General features: G+C 41.2%; 1 protein-coding gene across 1 annotated transcript in view; it reads left to right on the top strand.

The window, feature by feature from the left end:
• Positions 1 to 23,093, top strand: part of SCAPER (S-phase cyclin A associated protein in the ER) — a 134,963-nt gene that overhangs the window by 96,831 nt on the left and 15,039 nt on the right. The window contains exons 26-29 of the mRNA XM_072345196.1: positions 3,206 to 3,435; positions 8,352 to 8,507; positions 17,283 to 17,520; positions 19,844 to 19,993. Of these exons, the coding sequence (XP_072201297.1) occupies positions 3,206 to 3,435; positions 8,352 to 8,507; positions 17,283 to 17,520; positions 19,844 to 19,993 (774 nt within the window). The remainder of the gene's footprint in view (positions 1 to 3,205; positions 3,436 to 8,351; positions 8,508 to 17,282; positions 17,521 to 19,843; positions 19,994 to 23,093) is intronic.

Here is a 23,093-nt window from a genome sequence, read left to right as displayed (position 1 = left end):
GAAGCAAGTACATGAGTCCCATAGCACATGTTGGAAATGGGGCTAGGGTAGAAGAAGTAATTACATACATTTAAAAAATACTAATTCTTCCTGGGCAGATTCCATTTCTTCAGTTCACTGGTTGTTCCATTGAAAATCCAACATTCTACACTGTTTTGAAAGTACGTGCTTTCCAGAAGCAAGCCTAGTGATGACTGGAAATGGTGCATTTTCAAAGGCTGGGAGATCTTTCCATTTAGGTTTAACAGCTCGATATCTGAAGCGACTCATGGCTGTGAAGGATTATACTTTTTATGAGAAAAATAAAAACACAAATGAGTTCTCAATGGTAGCTCTACTCTGCTAACTGGAAACTGTATATTTTTGTTAGCACAAAGAAATGCGCATTGATATACAGGGGTACTTGCAGTGGCATGAGTCAGAACCAAGTAGCACTTTCAGCTATATTGAATGTGTGCCTAAGTGCTTTACTGGATTGGGGCCATGTTGTTCAGCATCTTGCAGGATTCAATCCTAGATGCTGGGCACATCTGAAGAGCTTACAGCAGCTCTACACAAGCAAGGGATTCCCTTATACAAGGGGAATTCTCTACTGGATTGCTTTTATGGAGACTGCCAGAGCTGAAAATCTGGTCATTAGACCATCTTGGTTCAAGAACTGCTTTAAAGCAAGTAAGACTTTTGATTTTGTCTGGCATCGACAGTCAACATGAACGTTAAAATGGTGATGAGGCATTGGATCTGTCAGATAACTGAGTGCGTTTTTCCTGTTTTTCCTTTTGAAACGTGTGATTCCAAGCACTTGACAGGTCGCTTCAGGTAGGTAACGTTACTTGTAGATTTTTGGCAGTTAAACTATTAGGCCTCTTAGACCTCACAGATAAAAGTAGGAAGTTCTGTAATACTTGCTTATCCAAAGCCTATGCTCAAGGAACAATGGCTTTTATGAACATCATTAATTTCTGTTGTAATCAAACACAGAAGGCAGAGCTTGAAAGGTTTCACAATTATACTATTAAATCTTAAGATTTCCTACCCTCTTATTTAATGTAATGATCAACACGCAGCAGTACATCACTTTTGCAAGCATCCCAGTTAATGCTGTACGTAAATCTTAACACCCTTTCACACTGTTCTGTTAATTACTTCTACGATAAGAGTTGATCATTTGTCTCTCAGTGAGTTCATACCGAAGGAAAATAAGGTAGGAACAAAGTTTAGAGTTACCCATTTTCTTTAAAACAGTATTTCCCTTTATCTCCTTTCTGTCACAGACCGGGTAAGAGCCACATGTTCTCACTTTGTGGTAATCTACCTGTATGTTTTCCTCCAAAAACTGAAAAGTTAAAAAATTGGCTCTGTGAGAAATGTTAGATTATATTAAGAGTGTTGGGTGTATTTATTCTTCAAATTAATAAGAATGGTTTTATATCGAGGAATGAATTGTGTAACTAAGGACTCCATAGTTGTATATACGAGAACTGTACGTTCTATGTAAATATATTTAACTAGAAGAAAAAAGTAGACATCTGTTTATAATACCTTTCATCACAGCAGCTGGAAGGCTTTGCTCCAATGTATTGTTAAATCTTTCAAGAGAGATTATATATCTTTTTTCTCATCTTAGGTGAAAAAAGCACTGAGTTGCATTTGTTAGCCATGTTTTAAAGCCTGATGTTCCTAGTACGAAGTTGACACATTTGAATTAATTTATACATTACAAAGCTTAATCCATCTATTCAGCAGGCAATTAGAATCATTAGGCCTGAATTGTTTTAGTCAGCAGAAGTTACTGAAGCTACATAATATTATTTTTCCTATTGAACTTGAGTAAGCTGCTAAAGGCTTCTCACTTGCTCTCTTGGCTCACCACCAGAAGCCGGCTATTGCAGTGAGTTTTAAGTACCGGCACAAGGCTCGGAGCTCATGAATAATGAAAAAATGTGCATGTTGTTCTTTGTCACCAAGTGTTACCAGATCCCTCCTGATACCTATACAGGGAGAAGCAATTTACTGTGACCTCACTTGCTTATACCAGCTGTAAACGATTTTAACCTGGAATGAGAATAAAACTTCCTGTGGCCTGTTGCATCTTTTAGAACTGCATTACTCCGCGTTGTCCATTCTGATGTTCCTGTTATGTCTTGGTTGTGCCTGGAGTTTGTGCAGCTTTCTGTCTCCCCAGGATACTTCCTTAGTTTTCTTTCTTTTTTCTCTTTCAGTTTTTTCTGGGGGGTTGTCTTGCCTTTGAAGACTTAAGTATTCTTTGAGATACTTACCTAATACTTAGGTATTAACTGTAGTAGCAAACTGCTAGAAGTTTTGATGCTTGCTAGAAGAAATTTGGCAGGACTTCTGTTCAGTTGTGATGTGGATCCACTGTAATTCATCTGCTTGGATGCAGTTGAGGTCGCCATCTTTACTACCTGCAAGCAGCTGTGCATTACTCTCTTAGTTTGCCTCCACAGTTACTGTAGTTTGTCCTTGAATTCAGCCATGTAAAAGCCACCTCCTTGCAGACTGGGTTAAAAAAAACCTGCATTCCTCCCTGTACCTTGTTACTGCTACCCACTGATACCTCCTGTGGCCTTCCCATGGGTATCTGTACCTACTGTCAGGTATTTCAGTATACTGTTTTCTGAGAACAGCCTCATCCTGTTTTAGATGCACATACATTGCATTTGTCCAAACTCAAGTAGAAGATTACTGTACAACAGTAAAGGCTATTCCTTTCACAGGAATGAGCTGTTGTTGTTCTTTGTTACTCAGTGCTTGGTGCATCCTAAATGTGTACTACGTCTTTGTAATGACACAGGGTCGAAATCAAAGTCCACATTAATTTATTCAGTTAAGTGGGTTGTGTTGTTGTTGTTGTTTTTAAGGAAAAGTTCTTTTTTTGCTTGTGACTCATCAAAAATGCAGTGTATGCATTACACAAGAGCCCTATTGATGACATGCTCTGCTGCTGTAAGCTTCCTTTAGTTCTTAAGCACTAAATTCAGTTTTGACTTGATTTATTCAGTTTTAGGTGATGATGTCTGTATGGGAGAACATAGACCCTTTCTTATACCTGAAATATTTAAATGTCTCTCAGTACTGCTGGACTCCACTGTTGTATTTTGCTGTACTCATGTGGCTTTCTAAGTGTTTCTCTACAGTTCTTACTGAATTATAGATGTTGGGTTTTTTTCCCCCCTTTACTTAGGTTAATGTTCCAGATGACCATAATGCTACTTCAGGAAGAAGTGCAAATAAGCAGGTGTTTGAAGGCCTAACAACAGGGCTTCTGAGGATAACAGCCGTGATTTTCAGGTGCCTAATCTCCAGCTTCCCAGATGGAAACAACCACTCTACAGCACTGAAGATAATACAGGAAGTGAAAAGCAAATCCTCACAAGTGGAAGCCTTCAACAGCAGAATCCAAGACTTGATCAGGTTAAAAAAAAATAGAATCTTGAAATGTCTCTAATCTGCCTTTGTTACAGAGAAAGAAGAAAATTACTTTGACTTGAGAATGAGAGAAACATCTCCAACTGTTTTAACATAGTAAAAGTAGTGGGTATGTCTAGTCAAAAGACTACTCTAGTGATATATTTTCAATCAGAAAGGTTCTTTTATAGATTGATTCTTATTTATGGTGGCTTTGTGCATCCATCTGTATGGTTTGTCCCTACGATGGTGTCAGTTAATCCTTTTAGCAAATACTGCCTTAATCACATACTTCCATCTAAACCATTAGACAGTTGTAATGAGTCCTAATGTTAGTCTTCCACACTGTCTGCACTCCTCATTGATCCCCACAGACCTTTTTAATCCTAACATTTTTAATTGCTGTATGCCTTATATAGCATCCTCATAATTCTGAGTTTCTGCATCTTTTTTTAAGTTTCTTATAGAATGTAACAGATTAGTAACAGATTACTTTCCAGAGGATTCCAAAGTGTTTCAATCATGGTCTGCCTGATTTGAAAAGGAATTTCCCCCAGGCTTTGCAGGTAGAGGAGGGAAGTATTGCTTATTAGATCAACAGTGCATCTGAGACTAGATTTTAGGTGCTACTTCTCAAGTAGTTCTTTGAACAGGGCTTTTCCTTCTGTTTTTGTTCTGTGCTCCTGAGGAGGAGAGGACTTGCACGTAATTAAGGAGATAGATTTTAGAATCGCTGCATTTTTTTGTTGCAATGATAGGAAGGTACCTAGCAGACAGGAAAACAGTGGTAGAAAGGAAGAGCATAGACTTCTGTTTGACCATCTTGACTACCTGAGCTTAAGAACAGGATTGTGGTCTTTGCTGTGACGTAGCATTCCTAGGCAGTGCTACACAGCATCACTTGAACTTCTTATAGGTGGTCATTAATTGAAGTCCTAGCTTGAAAGCTGGGTTTGATTTACAACAGCGCTGAGCGCATTGAACAGCAAGTCAGTGGGAGCTTTACTTTAGAGTATATAATGTGCTGTGTAACGCCAAATACTGTTAAAACAGAATCGTAGATCTCTCAGATTGAATACACAAAATAAGACGTACGTGGATTTATGTGTCCATGCTTCTGTTTCTGTCAAGGAAAATGCAGTTCATACCAGCTCCTTGGGATACAGGGATGTTATAACAATGAGCTCCTTCGTGTCTGGGAAGGTTTCAGGTGCAGCGGTTCTGATAGTTACACTTGATCTTACACCAATGAGTTACATTTCATTTCTGCAGTCTGATATGCTGCCTTAACGTGTTGATTGGCAAGCATGACTTAGATACCCCAAGGTATTCCACCAACAGACTGTACCCTCCTGTAACCTTTTGTAGATTCCTTCATACCATTTTTTGGGAAAAAAAAAAAAAAAAGTATGTATATTTTGATGAAATACTTTTTTACAGACTTGGATTTTTGTTGTTGTTGTGGCATTTAATGTATCTTAAATTCCCTTAAATTCTCAGTGCTAATAGTTGTTCTGATAACTCTTAAAATAGCCTGTACTTGCTAGCAGATACTCAGAATGCATTTCTGAGGCTGCCTCTATTCTCTCTCCTGATAATCGGTGTAAAGCTTTAAAGTCCTGTGGTTATATCCAGCCTCATGAAGGCTCAAGCGCTCACAGCAACTTCATCTGAAGTTCCCAAGTTCCCATTCACTGCACATGCAGCGTGTGTGTGTGTGTCACAGTTAACCCAACAAGTCATTCTTTTTCTGTTTCGATCAAGTTTGTGGTTGTGTGTTTCAGGCTTTGTTTTTATCTTATTAAGCAGTATAGGCACTGTAAAGCTAGAGAAGAATCCTTCTACTTGCCATCAATGTCTTTTAAATCAAATAAGAAACAAATTATCCAAAACTATATTGCTTGCTAATGGTGTGTAGTTTCACTAGTAAATTGTCATCAGTACATCCGGTGAGAAATGAAATGCTGATGGTATGCTACTGAAACTGGCACAGTGAGCATCTGCACATCTTCCCACTTCTCCAAGTCAGATACGATGCTGATGGACACAAAGCCAGGTAGCTGGAGGAGGAAAGCAAAACAAATAGTTGCCATAGGTTCCAGTGACCTCTAAAAGTTAATTGTTCTCATGTAACCCACCTTCTCCCCAAACAGGTTTTGAAAGAGTGTGAAATTTCAGGATGTTGTATTCTTCTCGTTTAGGAATGGGAGGGTGGGAGGTCTGCTTATTGATATTTGTGCTGAGCAGACATCTGACACTGGCTGGGTCGAGTGCAGATATACCCTTAAGCTAAGAAGATACATGAGAATCCAGCTAGGTCCCTCACCTGAGGCACTTTAAGGGATCTGGTTATAAATGGTGAAAGAAAGGCACGATGACAAGGTAATGGTGCAATTAGGAAAAAAGAGAGTGGGCATTTTCAAACTAGTCAAAACCAGACAAATTATATTATTAATGAGAACCTTTCACCTTCAGGTCATTCTATCATGTGTCTTCATGGCGTTGACTTAAATGAGAGTTTCAGGAAGATTTGGAAAGAAAGAGGGAATAACTTATTTTTACTTTTTTTTTTCCTGTTTGGGAACAGCAGACCTGATGCATAAGCAACAGGTGTTTGCACACTGCCAGAAGGGTAACCAGGTTATTGGAGCTGTATTCCCATGGGTGAGAAGAGAGAGAGATGGAGACATTAGATTACAGCTTTTATATTCGCTTGTCTGTACGCTCAGCTTCAAGGAAGGGAATGTTTCTTGAGTCCTTTCATTGTCTCCAGATGACCATAAAAATAGTTCCAATAGACTGAAAACTCATTTCTTCTCTGCTGAAACAAGCAGCCTCTGATACCCTTTGGTATCCATGTGTGGGTGTAAAGGAAGGTGGCAACACGTCTTGTAGATGTCAGTCAGACATTCCTCCTATGGGAAAAAGACAAAATGAGCATTGCCCAGAATACTTCTGTCTTTTAGTGAGTAATCATCTATAAGTATTAGCTGTGCTTTATTTTCTCCTTCTTCCTCTTCCTTCCTATATCATGGTGAGATTTTCAGCACTCAGCATTTCTCTGCGACTGTGATGTATCTAACACCCAGCTCTGTTCCTGGAATGACTGTGCTAATACTGGAGAGCTTGTTTATCACTTGTGTGATCGAGTGGGTTGCTTAGATCAAAATCTGCAGGAAAACATGCTGGTAGCCTCTCATGTTGCTAAACAGAGAAGACAAATCAAACTTAGCTGAGCAATTAGTTAGCAACTAATAACCTTTATGCATCCCTAGGTGTTTTTTGCTGCTATATTTCAGCAGATTGCAGTCTTTCATATTGCAGCCTGACATCTTGCTCTATACACAACGTATTTTTATTCTTAATTACTTTCATTGTTTCCAAAAGGTTTGTGTCAGCAGGTTAAGCTTTGGCAGAAAGTCTAGCTTCTGACCCAGAGGAGAAGTTAGTCTTTGGGCAGGAAGGCTGTCTGAAACACAGAGACTTTCCTCCTCAGTCTTAATAGTCCCTAATTTTTCAAAATCAGACTGTGAGGTATGGGAGGAAATTACTTTTAATAGATATTTGTACAGCTCCTGACCTAGTCATTGTCTAATAAATATTAATTATTTACTAGAAACAGGGTTGTTTTTTTTTTTTACTACAGTCATCGTTATTTAATAATGTTCTACACTTCAAGTCAGGATGCTCTTGGTGTTGTAGAAACATACGTAGTGCTGTTCCCATCATGAGCCTCACTCTAAAGCATGATCTTTAAGATGGGAGCTTGACAAGCAGGTAGGCAGACTAGTAAAAACTGTATGGCTATCAGTGTAAAAACAGTGAATGAGGTGATGGTGTCTGAAAGCAGTTTCATTTCCTAAGTCAGGTTGCGTCACAGAATGCAATAACAATTCTTCTGATTTTGACAAGAGGTTTCTTCCAGTCGGTGTGGGCAGAGTGGGGGAACATGCAAAGAAAACTGAGGGAAAAGAACAGGGGTATGATTGAAGCTCTCAAAGTTTGTCTCCACAATCAAAGCTGATCTGACATAGACTTGATCTCTGTGTTTCTCCTGAGAAACTGTGCGTTTGTGGTTAGGTGATATCAGTAAAATGACATGGGAAAAGAAGACCTGTCTGCACAGTTGGAGTGGAATTGATAATGACTGAAGTGTGAGAGAAACTGGTGCAGACTGAGAGAGGTTGGTGTTAATGTGCTGGGCCAAACAGTAAGGTGTTTTGGCAGGAGTTTCCAAGCTCTTAGAAGTTCTAAGAAACCTCAGCAATAGGGAGGATGGTGATGTGATCTATTCATGTTTGATAAAAAGAAAATAGCCTTTTGGCTTGAAAATAAAGTCATTAGCATGGTTCTCTCTGCACTGAAGCCTGGTTGAGTTCCTGATGAGGCTTCCTGATAGCAGACAGTTGTGACCTGCATGTTCTTGTAGTCTCTTAATTGAGACTACAAAAAAAAAGCAAACCGCTGTGCAGTGGTTGGTATGATATATATATTGCAATAAAAGGTTATCTGGGTAACATCATTGTCTTCTTGAACTTGTGTGTTCTACCAAGTTTGTCTCTTCATGCTGAAGAGAAATTGTGCTGCTGCAGAGCTATCAAGACTGTTATAAATCATTTAACTATGGCAAAATTCCATTGTCCTCTAGCAGTATGGTAAAATAAACAGTTAATTCATCTTTCTTTGTACAGTATAATACAAATTATCATGCAATAGACAGTTATCTTAACAAGAACTACTGATGGTTACAGAGCTCCAGACCTGAAGTTGTTGTAATTTGAACTGCTTTATTGAACCCTTTAAGAAACCACAGACTGTATTTTATATGGTTTGATAGCAGAGAAGCAGAAATTCCGTTCTTTGTAAAGTCATCAAAACTGTCACGGGTCTATTTTTTAATACAGTTTTTCATCTGTTTCCAGTTACGTGGTGAACATAGGATTGATAGACAAGTTGTGTTGCTGTTTCCTCTCCGTTCAAGGCCCTGTTGATGAGAATCCAAAAATAGCAACTTTTCTTCAAAATGCCACAGCACTGTTGCATGGAATATGTCAGCTCTGCTTTGCGGTCAGTGGAAGGTAGGTGCAATTGGTCTGTCTTCTCTATTGTGTTCACCAGCAGCAGCCAGCAGAACTTGTCACCAACACTGCATCGGTGGTAGTAAGTGAGCACTGAGGTGAAGTTAAGTAGCACCAGTCCTTTAGTGACACAGTGAAAACTAGTAGAGAAGCTCTGCTCACCCTTTCACCACTGAACCATAATTAGTTGCCTGCACTGAGTTTCAGTTCTTTTAAGTCATTTATCAGAACTGCAAGCTGTGCATCTCCTTCACTCATCATTACAGAGAGGGTTTTATCACTGCTAGATGTAAGTGTCCAGTACTAAGGACACAGAGAAGCATTTTACTGAAATCAACTCTTAGTTGATTTTTGTCTTATAAATAGTCAGATTCAGTTCTTTAAGATACTGTTATCAGTAAGGGAATTATATTTATGTAAAGTATTACTGGGTTTGTCAGGGAATTTTTCTATGCAAAATGCTCATTTCTGTAACCGAACGGGGGCTGTGGAGGATGAGCATGTGGCATATTTCTGCTGGCAAATCTGGACTGCTCTGTCTGCAGCCTCGGATGGCCTAAGTGTCAAAATTTCAGAGCTTTGGGGGCCACGTGCTAAAAACAGCTGCCATTAGAATACTGTGCGTTTCAGGGTGAGGAAATGCTGACGGAACTTGACAGTGAATGCCTGAAGGGATGCTAGTGTTGAGGAGCAAGAGTTAAGAAAACATAAATTAAACAAGGCTGCAGGTTAGAGCTGTCGCTGGTAACTCCGGGACACGGGCACATGGAAAAAGAACTGTAAGAAATATGAGCCCAAAGAGACCATCCCAACTTACTGAAATTTCCCTGTATGGAAGCTGCCAACTTGGCATTTTACATTCCAGGACAGCGCTGCCAAAAGTCAAACGTGTACTGAAAAAATTCACCTTTCTCTTAGTGGAATAATAATTCTAGCTACAGGTTTGAGTAATATAATATTTGCCATTTCTGAAGTGGGCGCATGTCTCACCTAAGATATTAAAGATTTTTGCTCTCCGAAATAATACAGCACTGTGCTATGCAGGTACTTCTTTTGAGAATATCTGTTCTGTAGCAAAATATGAATTTGGGAGAGTTGAGTGTTTTCCTTCAGTCACACCAAGAAGTATCTGGTCTTATAACTTGTGCGAAGTAGCAGTGCTGGTGAGTTTGTCCAAAGGTGCTGATTGTTCTCGGTTTCCATGTTAGATTGTGGAGCATGAAAAGAAATGAGAGAAATGAACTTGCGGATACTGAAACTACTGTTGTCTTTCACTTTTAGATAGAAGCTATGCTGTAACTGGTTTGACTGGCAGTTTAAATGCCTTTAATCACCTCGGCATGCTCATACTGAAGAACTGAATACAGTGTGATTCTGCCACGTTACATAACGCACACAAGGAGTTCCTTAGTATTCAAGGTGATTGAAGTGGAAAAGGCTGCTGCCAAACACACATCGAGATGGCAGAAACAGAGTTCAAATTTATTGAATTCTTAAATGTGTCACAATGCTGTAATACGTTTTGTAAAGGCTGCCTCTCCTTGTGAGAAATACAGATGGCTCTTTCATTTGTGTTAACTAGCAGTAGGAAGCAGGGTATCCTGTTCTGTCAGAGCCCAGTATTTCTGATTCTCCATGCCTGAGCACCAAACTAACCACTCTGCTGTTAATGCATTTGGAGTTCTTATCCAGAGGGGAGCAAAAATCCAGTAGGTAATATCACAGTGGCTTTCCCCATTGTTTCAAGAGCAATTTGATGCTCTTGTGATGTCTTGAGGTAGGGAACTTGATGGTACCCTGTGATGATGGAGGCACATCATTTGTTTTGTTTCTCTGATAGAACCAACTCAGGCTGTTGCTGCTTATATAAAATGTCGTGATTCCACGCTAAATGCATTAGACTGGGAAGCTGACAGGGCTTGGTCACAAGGAAGGTGCTTGAACCAGGATCACCAGGCTGTCAGGTCTTCCATAGTGCCTGCAGCAATTAAATCCTTCATGAACTGGAACTGGCCGAATGCTGGGTAGCCCTCCTTGCTGGGTTCAGAAAGCACCAGGCTGCTGGAAGGGTCCTCACTGGCTGCTCTCATCAGGTTTATTTCCAGAGGGCCAGAAGTTGAACGCTGTAACACACATTCTAAACAGTTAAGAGAGTCTGTACTCAGGATACAGAGTGCACATTGCTGGAGCTCAGATGTAGGAAGTACTGTCAGTGCAGACTTTCCTGTCTTCTTTACAGGACTTACCTCAAAAGATTAAAATATATATGTTTCTAAACCAAACTCTAAATTGAGAGCCAGTGTTTGCTTGGATACTGGCTTCATGGGAGTTTTTCATCAGTACCCACCTGCAGGTCTTGATCAGGACCCTTGTAACAGGTGGTCCTCCTTGTTTCAAAGGAATTAGGACCTTCACTGTTCTGTTTCCATTAGTTCCAGGTTGGATTGGTTTTAGGCAACATCACATTAATAATGATGATTAGAGAATATCTTCAAATCACGTCAGATACGTATGTCAGCATGAAATGTTATATAAAGTAAAAGATAGAATTCCGAGACATAAACTACAATACATTTTTATTCCCCTGGTAGACTTAAAAGAAAAATAAATTCAAAATCATGCTGTGAGATACAGTAAAGGAAAATCTTGGTAATACAGAAACATAAAGTGAAGGATTCTCAATTTAAGCATCATAAAAAGTTATTGAAATGAGGGGAGTCCATTCTGAACATAAGTTATAAACTCATAATAAGGGGAGGATTTTCTTTTCATTTGTGGTCAAGGTCTTTAAAAAGATGTAACCTTTATGTTGACCTTCTCAAATAGGAATTTTTGGTACAGAATAATAAATGTTACATTGATTCTTTCAACTGCAGTTCTGCAGTGAGTTTGAAAGTGTTTTCTAAACACTGTAGTATAGAAGTATATAGAATTATGTAGTATAGAAGTATATAGAAGTATGTAGTATAGTTTGTTGAAAATGTTAGTAACTTGTAACCCCATGTGAACCTCGCGTTGGTAACTATTGTAGATGTATGAGAGATGAAAGTAAGGCATCATCTCTTAGTATAGTGAAAATGCAGCATGTCTGGTTAGCAGTATCTGTTTGCTGAGCAAAAGATGATGGTTACATTTGACACTAAGATTTATAAGTTGAGGTCGTGATAATGCTTAGCTCTTTTCTGCTTACCTTTAAGAATAAAGAGAGATGTTTTTATGAAGATGAAGCTGAGCAAAACATTAAGTTGACTGTATGCACAGTAGGAGTGGTATGTGTTGACTTACAGATCTGCCTTGCGGTTTGTGTTCAATTCCAGATGAACAGTAGCAGTGGTCAGGATGATGGCCTGGTTTGCTAAAGGAGTTCATCACTTTGCACTACTAGGTTTATATGTGGGCTCTGAGTCCTGCATACACACATGTGGTAGCATGCTTGGCTTGTCAGCATTAGACAGAGAACAGTGGCCTGGCGTGAAAACTGAGCAACAGAGTATGTTGTAGGTCGTTCCCCTCATAGTCAGGATCTTATGTTCCCGTCTCTTCCTGTGCTCCCAATCTTCATCTGATTTTTACCCCCTCCTTCTCCTGCAAATGACTGGAAGCAAGAGTTGTGTCCCAGCTGTTCAGTTTTTACTCTAAGGAGGACTATTGCCAATGTCTCCTTTCACCTGTGACCATTAGTAATATGTGCTGACACTTCCACCCAGGGGCATTATATTGCTGTGGTATGCAATGCTTCACACTGGTAAGGACAGAGATCACAAAACATAGCAGCAGTGGCTCAGTGTAAGGGTTAACAATAATAACCACTGAGAGGGAATGTTCTCCCTAAGAGCAGCACAGCAGACTAACAGTAACTGGTACCACAAGGGCATTGAGTTGTGCATGGAGAGATCCTCAAATCATAAAGCTTCCTGGGACATCAGCTTGGACAAAGTTTTGCCATTTTCATGACTCACAAGCTCCCTAAATGGTGCAGGAAAATGGCATGTCTTAGCAATACAGTAGCAAAGTTGTTACTGTTGTAAGGTGCATCTAAATCCACAGCAGCAGCTGATGGAACTGGTCTATGAGGTGCAGTAGCAGGAAGCTGCAGATCTATCAGGTTTGGTCCAGGAACGTAGCGACTGTCACATCACAGACATACAAGGAAGTAGGCTGTTTTTTTTTGTTTTATTACAGCAATTAAGATAATGCTTGTTTTGGCTGCTGGATAGCAAATCATATGCAAGTCTGAATGCTGGGTGTGCTTCCCACTGCTTGCAGCAGACAGCAAATGCAGCAAGGACTGCAAACTAATTGAAATTTGTTCTCGAAATTACTACAGACTTTCAGACCACCTATTGCACAACACAGTGATTTGTAGCTTGATAATGGGATTTAAAATAGGGCTTGGCAGCTGCTAAGTACTCCTTATACCTATTTTATTGTTGTTTTGCCTCTATTTTTTTTTGACATTTCTTTCTCGGTAATAGAATGTAGAAAGAAAAAGTACAGATGATGGTTTTTAAATCCTAATATTAAAGAAAACAAACATATTCTAAGCCTCTTGAAAACTCATGTTTCCATTTGGCTCCCTGTTTTTAATCAGGAGTATATATTTCAAATATACAAACATTATAATGTATACCCGTAGAGGATCTTGTCTGCTTGTTAGCTCAGTCTGTTTTTAAAACAATATATTTTCAGATATAAACAGTTTGCTCATATTGAAGTTTGGAGAAGTTGTAGTTTTATGCTCGTTCTGCAGAGTCGGCTGTTTCTCATCAAGCTGCATTAAATTCCTGTTTTTAATAAATAGTGGTGTACTTTAAGCAATAGAGTACCACTGCTTAATATCTTTCTTTGCTGGGATGCGTCTATCCCTGCTTTTTAATTCTTAAACCCTTTTTGTAAATCATAAATGCTCTGCCAGTGGAGGAACAGTCCTTTATGGCAGAATCTGATCATCGTTAATGGCAGCCCATCCTAAAATGCCCTGCACTTATTTTTTGTTGTGTTTTTTTTTACTTTATTTTATTCCCGCAGGTTGTTTGACCCTAATATAAATATTTGCCTGTTTTTCTGTGCTAAATATAGAGACTTGGTGAAGTTCAGAAGCCTTTCCTTTCCCTTTCCCCAGCCTAGAATAGCCAGTGTAACAAAAAAAAGTCCTGCAAGTCTTCCCTTTGGTGAGCAACTGGGAGGGTTTGTCCATTCTGCTTTACTTTGGCAGCTCTTAGCAGCACGGTTAACATGCAGGCTTCTTTAAACGGGATAATTAAAAGGAGATGCCTCTGTAGGTCTCTTAGCTTTAGTTACCTACGGACTAAGTTTCGCGTGTGACAGAGTCCCCTCTCACTGCTGTGGGTTTTGTTTGTTTCCCTTCCTTTCAGCCTGTAAGCTGCCAGTTATCAGAGCTTTCCATGGGCTTACGTTTGAGGTGGACTAAAAGGGTTTTTAAAATCTGTTAAACGTGTGGAATCCGCTGTTTTATGGGCTTGACCAGAACGGCTCAAAGCAGCGCACACAAAAAGCTTCGCCTTCCATTTTCCCACATCTCACATGTGCTTTTTTCTGCTTTAAAGCCCGCAAACCAGTATGAATAACGTCTTTTACCTTTATATTGTAAACATTTGGGCTTAAAGTGATTATAACTGACAGTTAAAACCAACAGGAGCCGGTAGCCAGTTCATACACAAATTAACTGTAATACAGGCAAAATCGAAAATAAACATTTCCAACAGTTCCTTCAGCCCACCAAACCTCGCCGTGAAAACGGCTTTTTTCAACAGCTTTGTCTTGTGGTGGGACTGTAAAATTCTTGGTCTCTTTTGGGGGGAGGTTGGGGGTTAGGAGAAGAAAAGAGAGCGTTCATTTTGAGTCATTTTTACAATTGACTTTTTTATGTATATTTTGATTCATTCACTGCTCAAAATGGCAAAAGGATTTCATCCAGCTCTATAAGCTTTCTCATATGGAGTTGTTTAAACCTTCTGATGGAGTGAGAGCTGAAAGCAAGCTAACTTTAACCTTGGGTAAAATCAGACAACCTTCTCGTTGCACAGTGTCACAAGAAGCTGCAGGAGGTGTCACGTACAGCAGTGAATTTGGGGCTGTTGTTTGAACGCGACTGTTTTTCAGCTGGTAGTTTTTCTGTTTGCGACCGTGGTCGAAGCTAAGATGGAAATAAAATACTGGTTGCAAAGGGAGCCGTGCTCATGTGATGCTGTGGAAACAAACAGCCTGCCTGTTGCAGTGTGGGGCGGTTGGCACGCTCTGGCTGCCGAGCGCATAGTTGGGCAGCCAGCAGTGCCTCTTGGTGGGCAGTGCTGAGCAGCTCAGACACAGCACACATCCTGGGAGTGCGTGGAGGTGGCCCTGAGCTGCTGACTGCCTTCCTCATGCAATGGGCCTGCTGCCTGCTCCCAGCTGCTTGCTGCAGTCCAATGCTCTCACCTGAGGACCCTGCAGCTTCCATGCATGGGAAAAGGAGCTTCACCTTGTAAACTGCTGTGCTGCGTGGCTCCACCAAAGCAAACTTAGAGCTCCAGGACTTCTTCCTTTTTTTCTTTTTAAATTCTTTGCGACATAGGTGCTAGGACTGTTGAGCGTTACAAACCACAAGCTGTTTGTGCTGCTTCTTTTGCAGGAGGTAAGTGACATTATATCATTATTTTAATCATCATTTGATTGTACTTTATGCTGTGTTTCAAATGTTACCGTGTGTATTGTGAGCAAATCCTGCACTGGGGCCTTCTGAAGCACCGCTGCGGCTGGGTTTGTGGCAGAGCCTTTTTAGGGATCCTTGTGAGAGTCTAACTTGGTTGTTAAAGGCATCCAGCATTAGTCATACGAGTTCTGGAAACTGGCATGAACTCAGCTGCATGGAGCTGCCCTGCAGTGCTCACAGTGGTTGGCTGCTGCTGACAGGTGGGGCACCCATGCAGCACCCAGGTGTTGATGGGAGAGTAGATGTGGTACCTCCTTGTGTTCTTCCTCTGTCTTACCTGAAGATCTGGTTGCTTCTTTCAGACATTGTGAGGAGGTGGTTTGGGATGCTTGTACAGCACTGAAGTAGGACTGGGACATGGAAATCTTGGCACACCAGCAGAGGATGCTGCATGTGAAGCTTTTTAGTAACATCAGTTATGCACACAGACCGTAAATAGAAAGTGGTTTAGATGAAATGGTACCCCTACATGCTTATTTCTGATAAAATCATTCCCTGTGCAGGTGACCCAACTGATACAAAGTGATAGCATTCATCTGAGGTAACTGCTTTCTAAATGTGGACATGTGAGACAGCAGTGATGAAAGCAGATGTGTGTCAACAGAGTGAGCTGTGCACGGCCAGACTGTTCACTCAGGCTGGTGCAAAGACAGATATGAGCTGCTTCTGAGACGAGTACTGGAAAGGCTGCATTATGCTCTTCTGGACAAGGAAAGCTTGCTGCTGATCCTGGTCAGCAGGAGTGCTCTCAGGCCTCTGAGTGTCCAGTCCTTCCTGTAGTAACCCAAGGTCTTCAGAGGTACAGATGGTGTTAGGCAGATCTTGTTTCCAGCTGGTCTCTTATTCTGTTTTCCCATTTACTTTCCTTTTGGTTTACATAAAGGGGCAAGATACCCTGATCTAGTTTGCTTCTTAATCTTTTAGATGTATCATATTGCCTATGGTATTTTCCTTTAACAACAGAAAAGAAAGAAAATAGTTGCTTCTGATATTGACATTTCTTTCTTTTCCCCTTCCCTTTTTTTCTTTTTTTTAAGATGCAAATACAGTATATGAGGTAGAAATAGAAGGTCGATGCACCATATATTCAGCATCATCACTTGTATCCCAGTGTTTCCTGTGATTACTTACACAGACCTACTGTGCTTCCACAGTAAAGTTCAGCAGGTTTACGTGATAGTTCAGATTAAGACTTGAAATACGTATCTCCTTCTCTAAGAGATTCAAGACCCGTCTGGATGGCCTACCTGTGTGACCTGCTGTAGGGAACCTGCATTAGTAGGGGCTGCACTTGATGATGTGTAGAGGTCCCTTCTGACCCCTGCAGTTCTGTTGAAACCTTGTTGGATTATTTTGTGTGCTTTTTGTATTTGCATTTAACCTCCAAAGTAGCAATAGTCTTAGGTTTCACTACTTGTGACTTCCTTGCATCAAGCAGTTCAGACTTCTGTCTTGCTCCCGTACAGTCTTCCCTAATAGCATCTGATGGAAATAAGCAGTAGTGTTTTGCTAACTGCTCAACCACTTCATTCTCAGATTCCTGCAGAACGATTTGATTAAGATTGTCTGGTTTGGATAACTACTTTTGCTTCATCAGCAGCATGTCAGCTGCTGTGCCCACCGCCCATCCCCGAGGCAGGAGAGGCACAGGCTGTGCTCCCACCTCTCTGTGGGGAGTGCAAGGATGGCAGTGGGCTGCTGGCCACAGCGGTGGCCTGCGTGGATCCCCCAGAAGTGCCCCCAGCTCTCTGACCTGAGAGCTGGCCGAATTCTGCATGGTCTTGTGTTGGCATCATCAACCCAGTTTGGAAACAAAGGCACCAGGATGTGGAGAAAGAGATATTTAAAGAGCATAGCAGCGCTGTAATTAAGGAGAGCAAGAGACAGTGCCCAGATTATTGAAATAATTTTGTGGAAATATTGTGGATTCTTGACATATTAGACATCGGGCTGTTTTCCTATTTAGCAGTTTGCTTGTGCTCTAACGTTTCCCTTGTAACTGTTTCACCCTGGGCAAGTGTGTGCTGCTCCTCTTTTCAGACAGTTTAATGTTTCTTTGACAGATCTTGGAACATATTTGACAGTACACGTCAGGATCCCACAGGACTAACAGCGGTTCTTCAGGCTACGGATCTGGTTGGAGTCCTGCATATGCTGTATTGTGTTCTTTTCCACGGCACAATTTCAGATCCAAACACAGCCAGTCCTAAAGACAGCTATGCAGAGAACACAATCCAGGTTGCCATTCAGAGTTTACGTTTCTTCAACAGCTTTGCGGTTCTTGATCTGCCTGCTTTCCAGGTAACAGATGTTTCACAGCTTTTGCTTTGTGTGAACGTATTAATGATTACGTGTGTTTTTGGGCTGACTTCCATCTCCAGGGTCTTAGTTACTTTGTGAATTGTCTGTTTTGTTGTGCATAAAATTACTAGTTGCTGTTTCTACCCTATGGCTGACGGGTGTAACCAAAGCATGAAAGTTTGCAGTACGTGAAATGCTGAATCCAATCCATTACTTCTTGTATTCATAAAAAAGAAACCTGATTTTAAAGCATAATATTTTGCTTTGGGGAGCTTCATTAAATATATGACTATATATACTTACTAATTTTTTGTTAGAAAGCAAAAAGTAAATCCTTCTGATGAGAAGGGGCTTGTATTATAACTGTAATTCTCATTTCTGAGTGCTTTCAGCAGCTGCTTGCACTGCACAGCTCAGGCTGAAAATCACTTAGTATCTAAACTCCTTCTCAAAGTTTTATTGACAAAAAATGGGATTTCATGTCTCCTTCAGTTTGTATTTCTAGTTTTTTGTCCATTGAGCAGCAAGCTTGCATCTAACTGCATACATCCGTATAGATGCAGCTGGGGGATCTGTGCAGTCAGTAGTTTTTCTTTTATGGGACACAAACTGTTTATTGGAGTTCCACGTGAAACAACTCTTACATGCACCATTAACTCCCATTTCTTTCTGTAAATCAAAGCAGCTTTTTTTTACATCAGGCCCGGTAGCTCTTGGTTTGGGATGGAAGGTTTGTTTGCTGGTGCATAGCATGTCATAGGAAACAAACCGGTGCGAGTGATTTCCTTCAGTGCATTGATACAGAGGTGCACCCAGAGAAGCACATGCTTAGCTGTCTTATGGCACGGTGGGCACACGTGTAATCCCAGCTGCCATCCATTCCTCTGCAGTAATGGGGTTTGTTCCTGTAGCATTAAATCTCAGTGTACACCTGAGGCCAATTAGTGCCCGTCCTGACCCTGTGGGCAGGAGCAGACAGCGGAGGGAAGGAGCGCAGTTTATGCAGTCAGATTGTTATCTTGAAGGAATAGTTTTATCGTGTAATAGTAGAGTGGGGTTTTCTGATGAACAGAAGAGCTCTGGTATTCTGGAGTTTGTATTAGCACAGATGGCTCACGGGTATATATTTAATTTAATTTGACAGTCTAAACAATTGAAAGATGGTAGTGAGAAACAACACAGGATCCTGAGCTGATATTAATTCTAGCTAAAAAGGAAGCATAGTTTCCTTGAAAAATTAGTTTAACTTCTATACACAAACTCAGGTGCCCTTTGACCTGTTGTTATCGGGGAGGGTTTAGCACAGAGTGCCAGGTCACAGCATGCACGGACTGCCCTAATTAAAGAAGGGTGGCGTATGAACATGGCATTTACATGGTGGTGGTAAACGGTCACACTTGTGTGGTAGGGTTTGGAAATACGCTGGTTTAGTGAGATGCTTGAGATTCAAGATGGAGTCTGGTTTAATTCTCAAGGATTCTGCCTTTCCTGGGTAGAGATTTCCGGTGCACTGAAACTAAACTGTTCTGCAGGCTGGGATTTATGGAGATGTAGTTAATGCAGACTGCAAGATACGGAAAGAAGAAAACACCCAAATGAAAGAAATTTTCTCACAGGCCTGCGCTGCTATTTCATTAGAGTTAGTAGACTGTCATGTTCATTCTTTGTGCTTTAGTTTTCCCCTTTGACCTTGTGTCGTTCTGTCTGTTTGACATGTTTATTAAATAGAGGCTGTAGGCTGTGCAGATAAAATCTAATTCAGAATCTCCACGTTTCAGCCATTTGACTACTTTTTCAAAGTATCCCAAGAAGCCATCCAGCTGAGTGTTCTCTCCTTATGGAGGTTTCTGACTTTTTTTTTTTCCCATGTTTGCAAAGCGATTACTTATTAATCTTTGTATTCCATTCAGAGCAGGAGTTATTAATGCAAAATGCATTTTGCTCTTCTGCAAAAATGATGTGCTTTCTTTTGCTGCTTACTAGGAAATATCATTAGCATTCAGTTTTCCTGGAACGTATAACGTAAGTCAAATGGAACAGTCAACTTAATGCTACGCTGCATGTCAGCTAAGCAGAATCCAGTTTTCCTGTGTCCCTTCAGAGTTTGAATTTACTCTCATTTGTCTGGCTTTTAATGTTACAGCCCAGTTGTAAGTGCAAGCTACTGAATGAAATGAGAGACCTCATTCTATCCTCCTCCGAAAAGATCTCATTGCAGCCAAGAATGTAGTCAGTGCTTCCCCCCAGATGTGTGTCACTGATGCATTGTGATGCATGGAATTTCTGTAAGGCTCTAACTTCTGTTTCTTTACCTCTTTTTCAGTCTATTGTTGGTGCTGAAGGACTGTCCCTTGCCTTTCGCCATATCATCAGCTCGTTGCTGTGGTACTGTTCCCAGCATACCTGTGAAGGATTGCTACACGAAGTCATTATTTGTGTGGGGTATTTTACTGTAAACAACACAGATAACCAGGTAAGGCAAATGGAAAATGGGATCAGAAGTTATCAAGTGTACGTTTACTCACGGATCCCTCAAAAAAGCAAACCCCCTCAACACTATTTGGAAGAGCTTGGGATTACTACGAACACAAATGTGTGCACTTACAAAATAATAGCTGAAGTTACATCTTAGGAAAAATACTGCAGTTTTCTGTGGCCATGAGCAAATTCTGTGTCCTTACACAGACAACAATGGTGACCTCGTGTTGATCATAATTAAACTCGCTCTCTGCCAAGACATACTCAGCAAATGATATTTTTAATTCCAAGTTAACTTCTTGCTGGCTTGACTGGGCAGCTGTGGTGCCCACGTACAACCCTGTAAAGACAGCAAAGCTAGTCTCAGCTCAGGGGTACTTCTTGACTTCTATGTCCATGACTCGGGATATATGGAAGTTGTGGTGTGGTACCTCCGTCTTTGGTATGATTCAATTTTGTGAAGTTATTTGTTGTTTTTTTTATTTCTCTCACCGTACTTGTAATAGTTGGTTCCCATTTTTGTTCAGCCTTTGGGTGGGTGTGCAGGACAAGCAGCTTAGTTCCACCAGTTAAATGGAACAGCAGAAGAAAGAAGTGGCTCAGCTTGTCAGCAAAGGTTAGAGAAAAGCTGTCCACAGTTTTTGACTGTAATTGGAGCATTCTAATATCCTAAAGTTGAAAACACTGTCAAAAATATTCTGTAATCACATAATATATAGTAACGTTTCTGTGGTTTTGGCCACAGAACCTGAGGGAGGATCCTGCAGCCTTCCTTCCTGGTGGAGCCAAATCCCCACTCAGGGTACAGAGGCACTGCTACCAGCACACAGACCATCAGGGCCCCAAAGCTCAAAGTACAGCCTGGAGCCTCTCAGGAGCAGGGGCCGCCTGTGGGCAGTACTCCTCAGTACGGTCATTCTGAAAATCCACGTGACAGCACTGCAGATTTCTCATCCTCGCTGCTGTACCAGCAGTCGCGCTGCCATCCAGGGGTGCCAGCACACAGTCTTGGTTTTCCTCCGCAGCTTCAAAATTTCTGGCACACAAGTATAAACAGCTGTGATTTATTGCCAAGAGGACATGCAGCTATAAATGTGCCAGGAGTAGCGCAGCAGCGGGATTTCCTACCAGCAGTGCTTGTGGAGCACACTGCAGTGCCTGTCGCTGCTCTGCATGCTGACCTGGGGCAGAGGTCCAGCAGCAGGAGCCCGGCACAGTGCCATGGCAGCAGCTGCCCGTGTGGCTGCAGTCAAGAGACAAAGTGTGTGCATCGTGTGCCGTTCTGTGGGCCTCCTTCCCGCTGGTAATCTCAGTGTCTTGGAGCCTTCCGTGTGTGTGCCTGTGGTTGGGGTCATGTGCTGTCAGTAATCTGCCCCTGAACGGAGTTAGTTTTCAAGACTAAAAGGCAGCTTTGGCAGCTCTGTGAGGCAGCTTTAGGTCTCTGGTTAAACGAGCGCGGTAGGGTGGTACTGCTCGTATGTTGAATGCTGATGGTGGTTTGCTTTGGCAGTGCTATCTGCAGAGATTCTGCGATGTGATATTCCTGTTTCCTAGCTTGTCAATGAGAAAGCAGCATTTTTGTTCATCAGAATGCTGCCCATGACAGTACTTGATGCAAATTAACAGGCTGAACAGTGCTGGAGGACTGTCCTGCCCACCATAGACTCTCCATATTTCCCTATTGGAGTGATTCCTTATTATTCCTATTGGATTGTGCTGTTCCTGACAGCATGGCTAACATTCCAAAGGCAGAATCTTAGTCAGATACTCATAAAATGCAGGGAAGCTTATACAACAGTATTTTTTACTTTCACTGCTGAGCAGGCCATCATTCAGGTGCTGCTAGTGTTGTGACTTCCAATAGAGATAGGATGCCCTGACTGAAATGGGAAGTGCTTCCTATTAATTCCCTCATGGTTTAATTTTTTTTACTACATTTTGAGCTTCCCATTTTTTTTTCCCCTTTCATTGTGAACCATTCGCAGAGTGCTACTAAAAATAAAAAATAGGCCTCGCAGTGAAAGCTGTTCACGTAGCAGACTTGAAATCCTGGAAAGAACTGCCTCGTAAAAATAGATCCGTGGGACTTGAGCGATGAAGCCAAACCTTCATAGCGCCTGGTAGCTCTTTTTATTTACTACTGGAACAGGCTTTGTAAAAAGTCGATAACTAATGCATTTCACAGCAAACCTGCGTTATTCTGGAAGTCAAATGCTTTTTTGTTTGAATCGTTTGCCGTTTAAATAGGTCTGTTCCTCTCTAAATTCCTATATCCCCTATTACAAAGCTGCCGAAGTTTTCATTCTTGTGAACTCACAAGAAAACTTACTTACAGCTTCTGCTGTGCCTCTGTCCAACCACACGAAGAGATAAAGTACTCCAAAAGGCACACTGAGATGCAGGGAAAAAAGGACACTCATGATTCAGAAGTGTGCAATTGAGAGAATAGATTTCTTTAAAAAATAATAATAAATTAAGAGGTTTTCCAGTCTGCCAACCTGAACTTGGACTTTCTGAAGTAGTGCTGTGGTTTTAAGTTAATTAATTGCTACTGTGGAGTCAAACTAAAGGACAATTTCCTAAATATTTCATGTGAAATCCTCTGAGAGTGTTGTGCGTTCAGTGAGCAGTATAGGGGCTGTGCAGCTCTTTACAGTTAGTGGAGAGGATTCTTTCCTCAGCACTCCATGCAGCTGGCAGGAGCCCCGCAGTGGGTCCTGTGCATGTGTGCTGGTCTGTGTCTGGGCTTCCATGTTGTACCATCAGCCTGGGTCCAAATGGTTCTGTTGAGGAGCGACGAGGACAGTGTGTTGCTAAGGAATGCATTCCGAAGTGTTTTGGTAGTGCTCGCTCTGTTTATTTTAGCAAGACTTTGATTTTGCTGACTGCCCACATATAATATATCGGCGATACTCCTTCCCTGTTTTGTTTTGTATTTTGTTTTAATGTCCAAAGAGCCTTTTTGAGACAGCTGCCATCACTGGGGAAATAAATCAGTTATGAAACTGAAAATTTCAGAAAGCAAAGTGTTCCTTTAATATTTTAAATGCTTCTGCATCATTAGTCATGCCTAAACGGCGCTGTCTGTTTTGTCT

Source organism: Excalfactoria chinensis, chromosome 10 (genome assembly GCF_039878825.1).
Source record: "Excalfactoria chinensis isolate bCotChi1 chromosome 10, bCotChi1.hap2, whole genome shotgun sequence".
Lineage (NCBI taxonomy): Eukaryota > Metazoa > Chordata > Aves > Galliformes > Phasianidae > Excalfactoria > Excalfactoria chinensis.
Note: the sequence above shows the minus strand (reverse complement) of the source record. Positions and strands in the feature narration are given on the sequence as shown.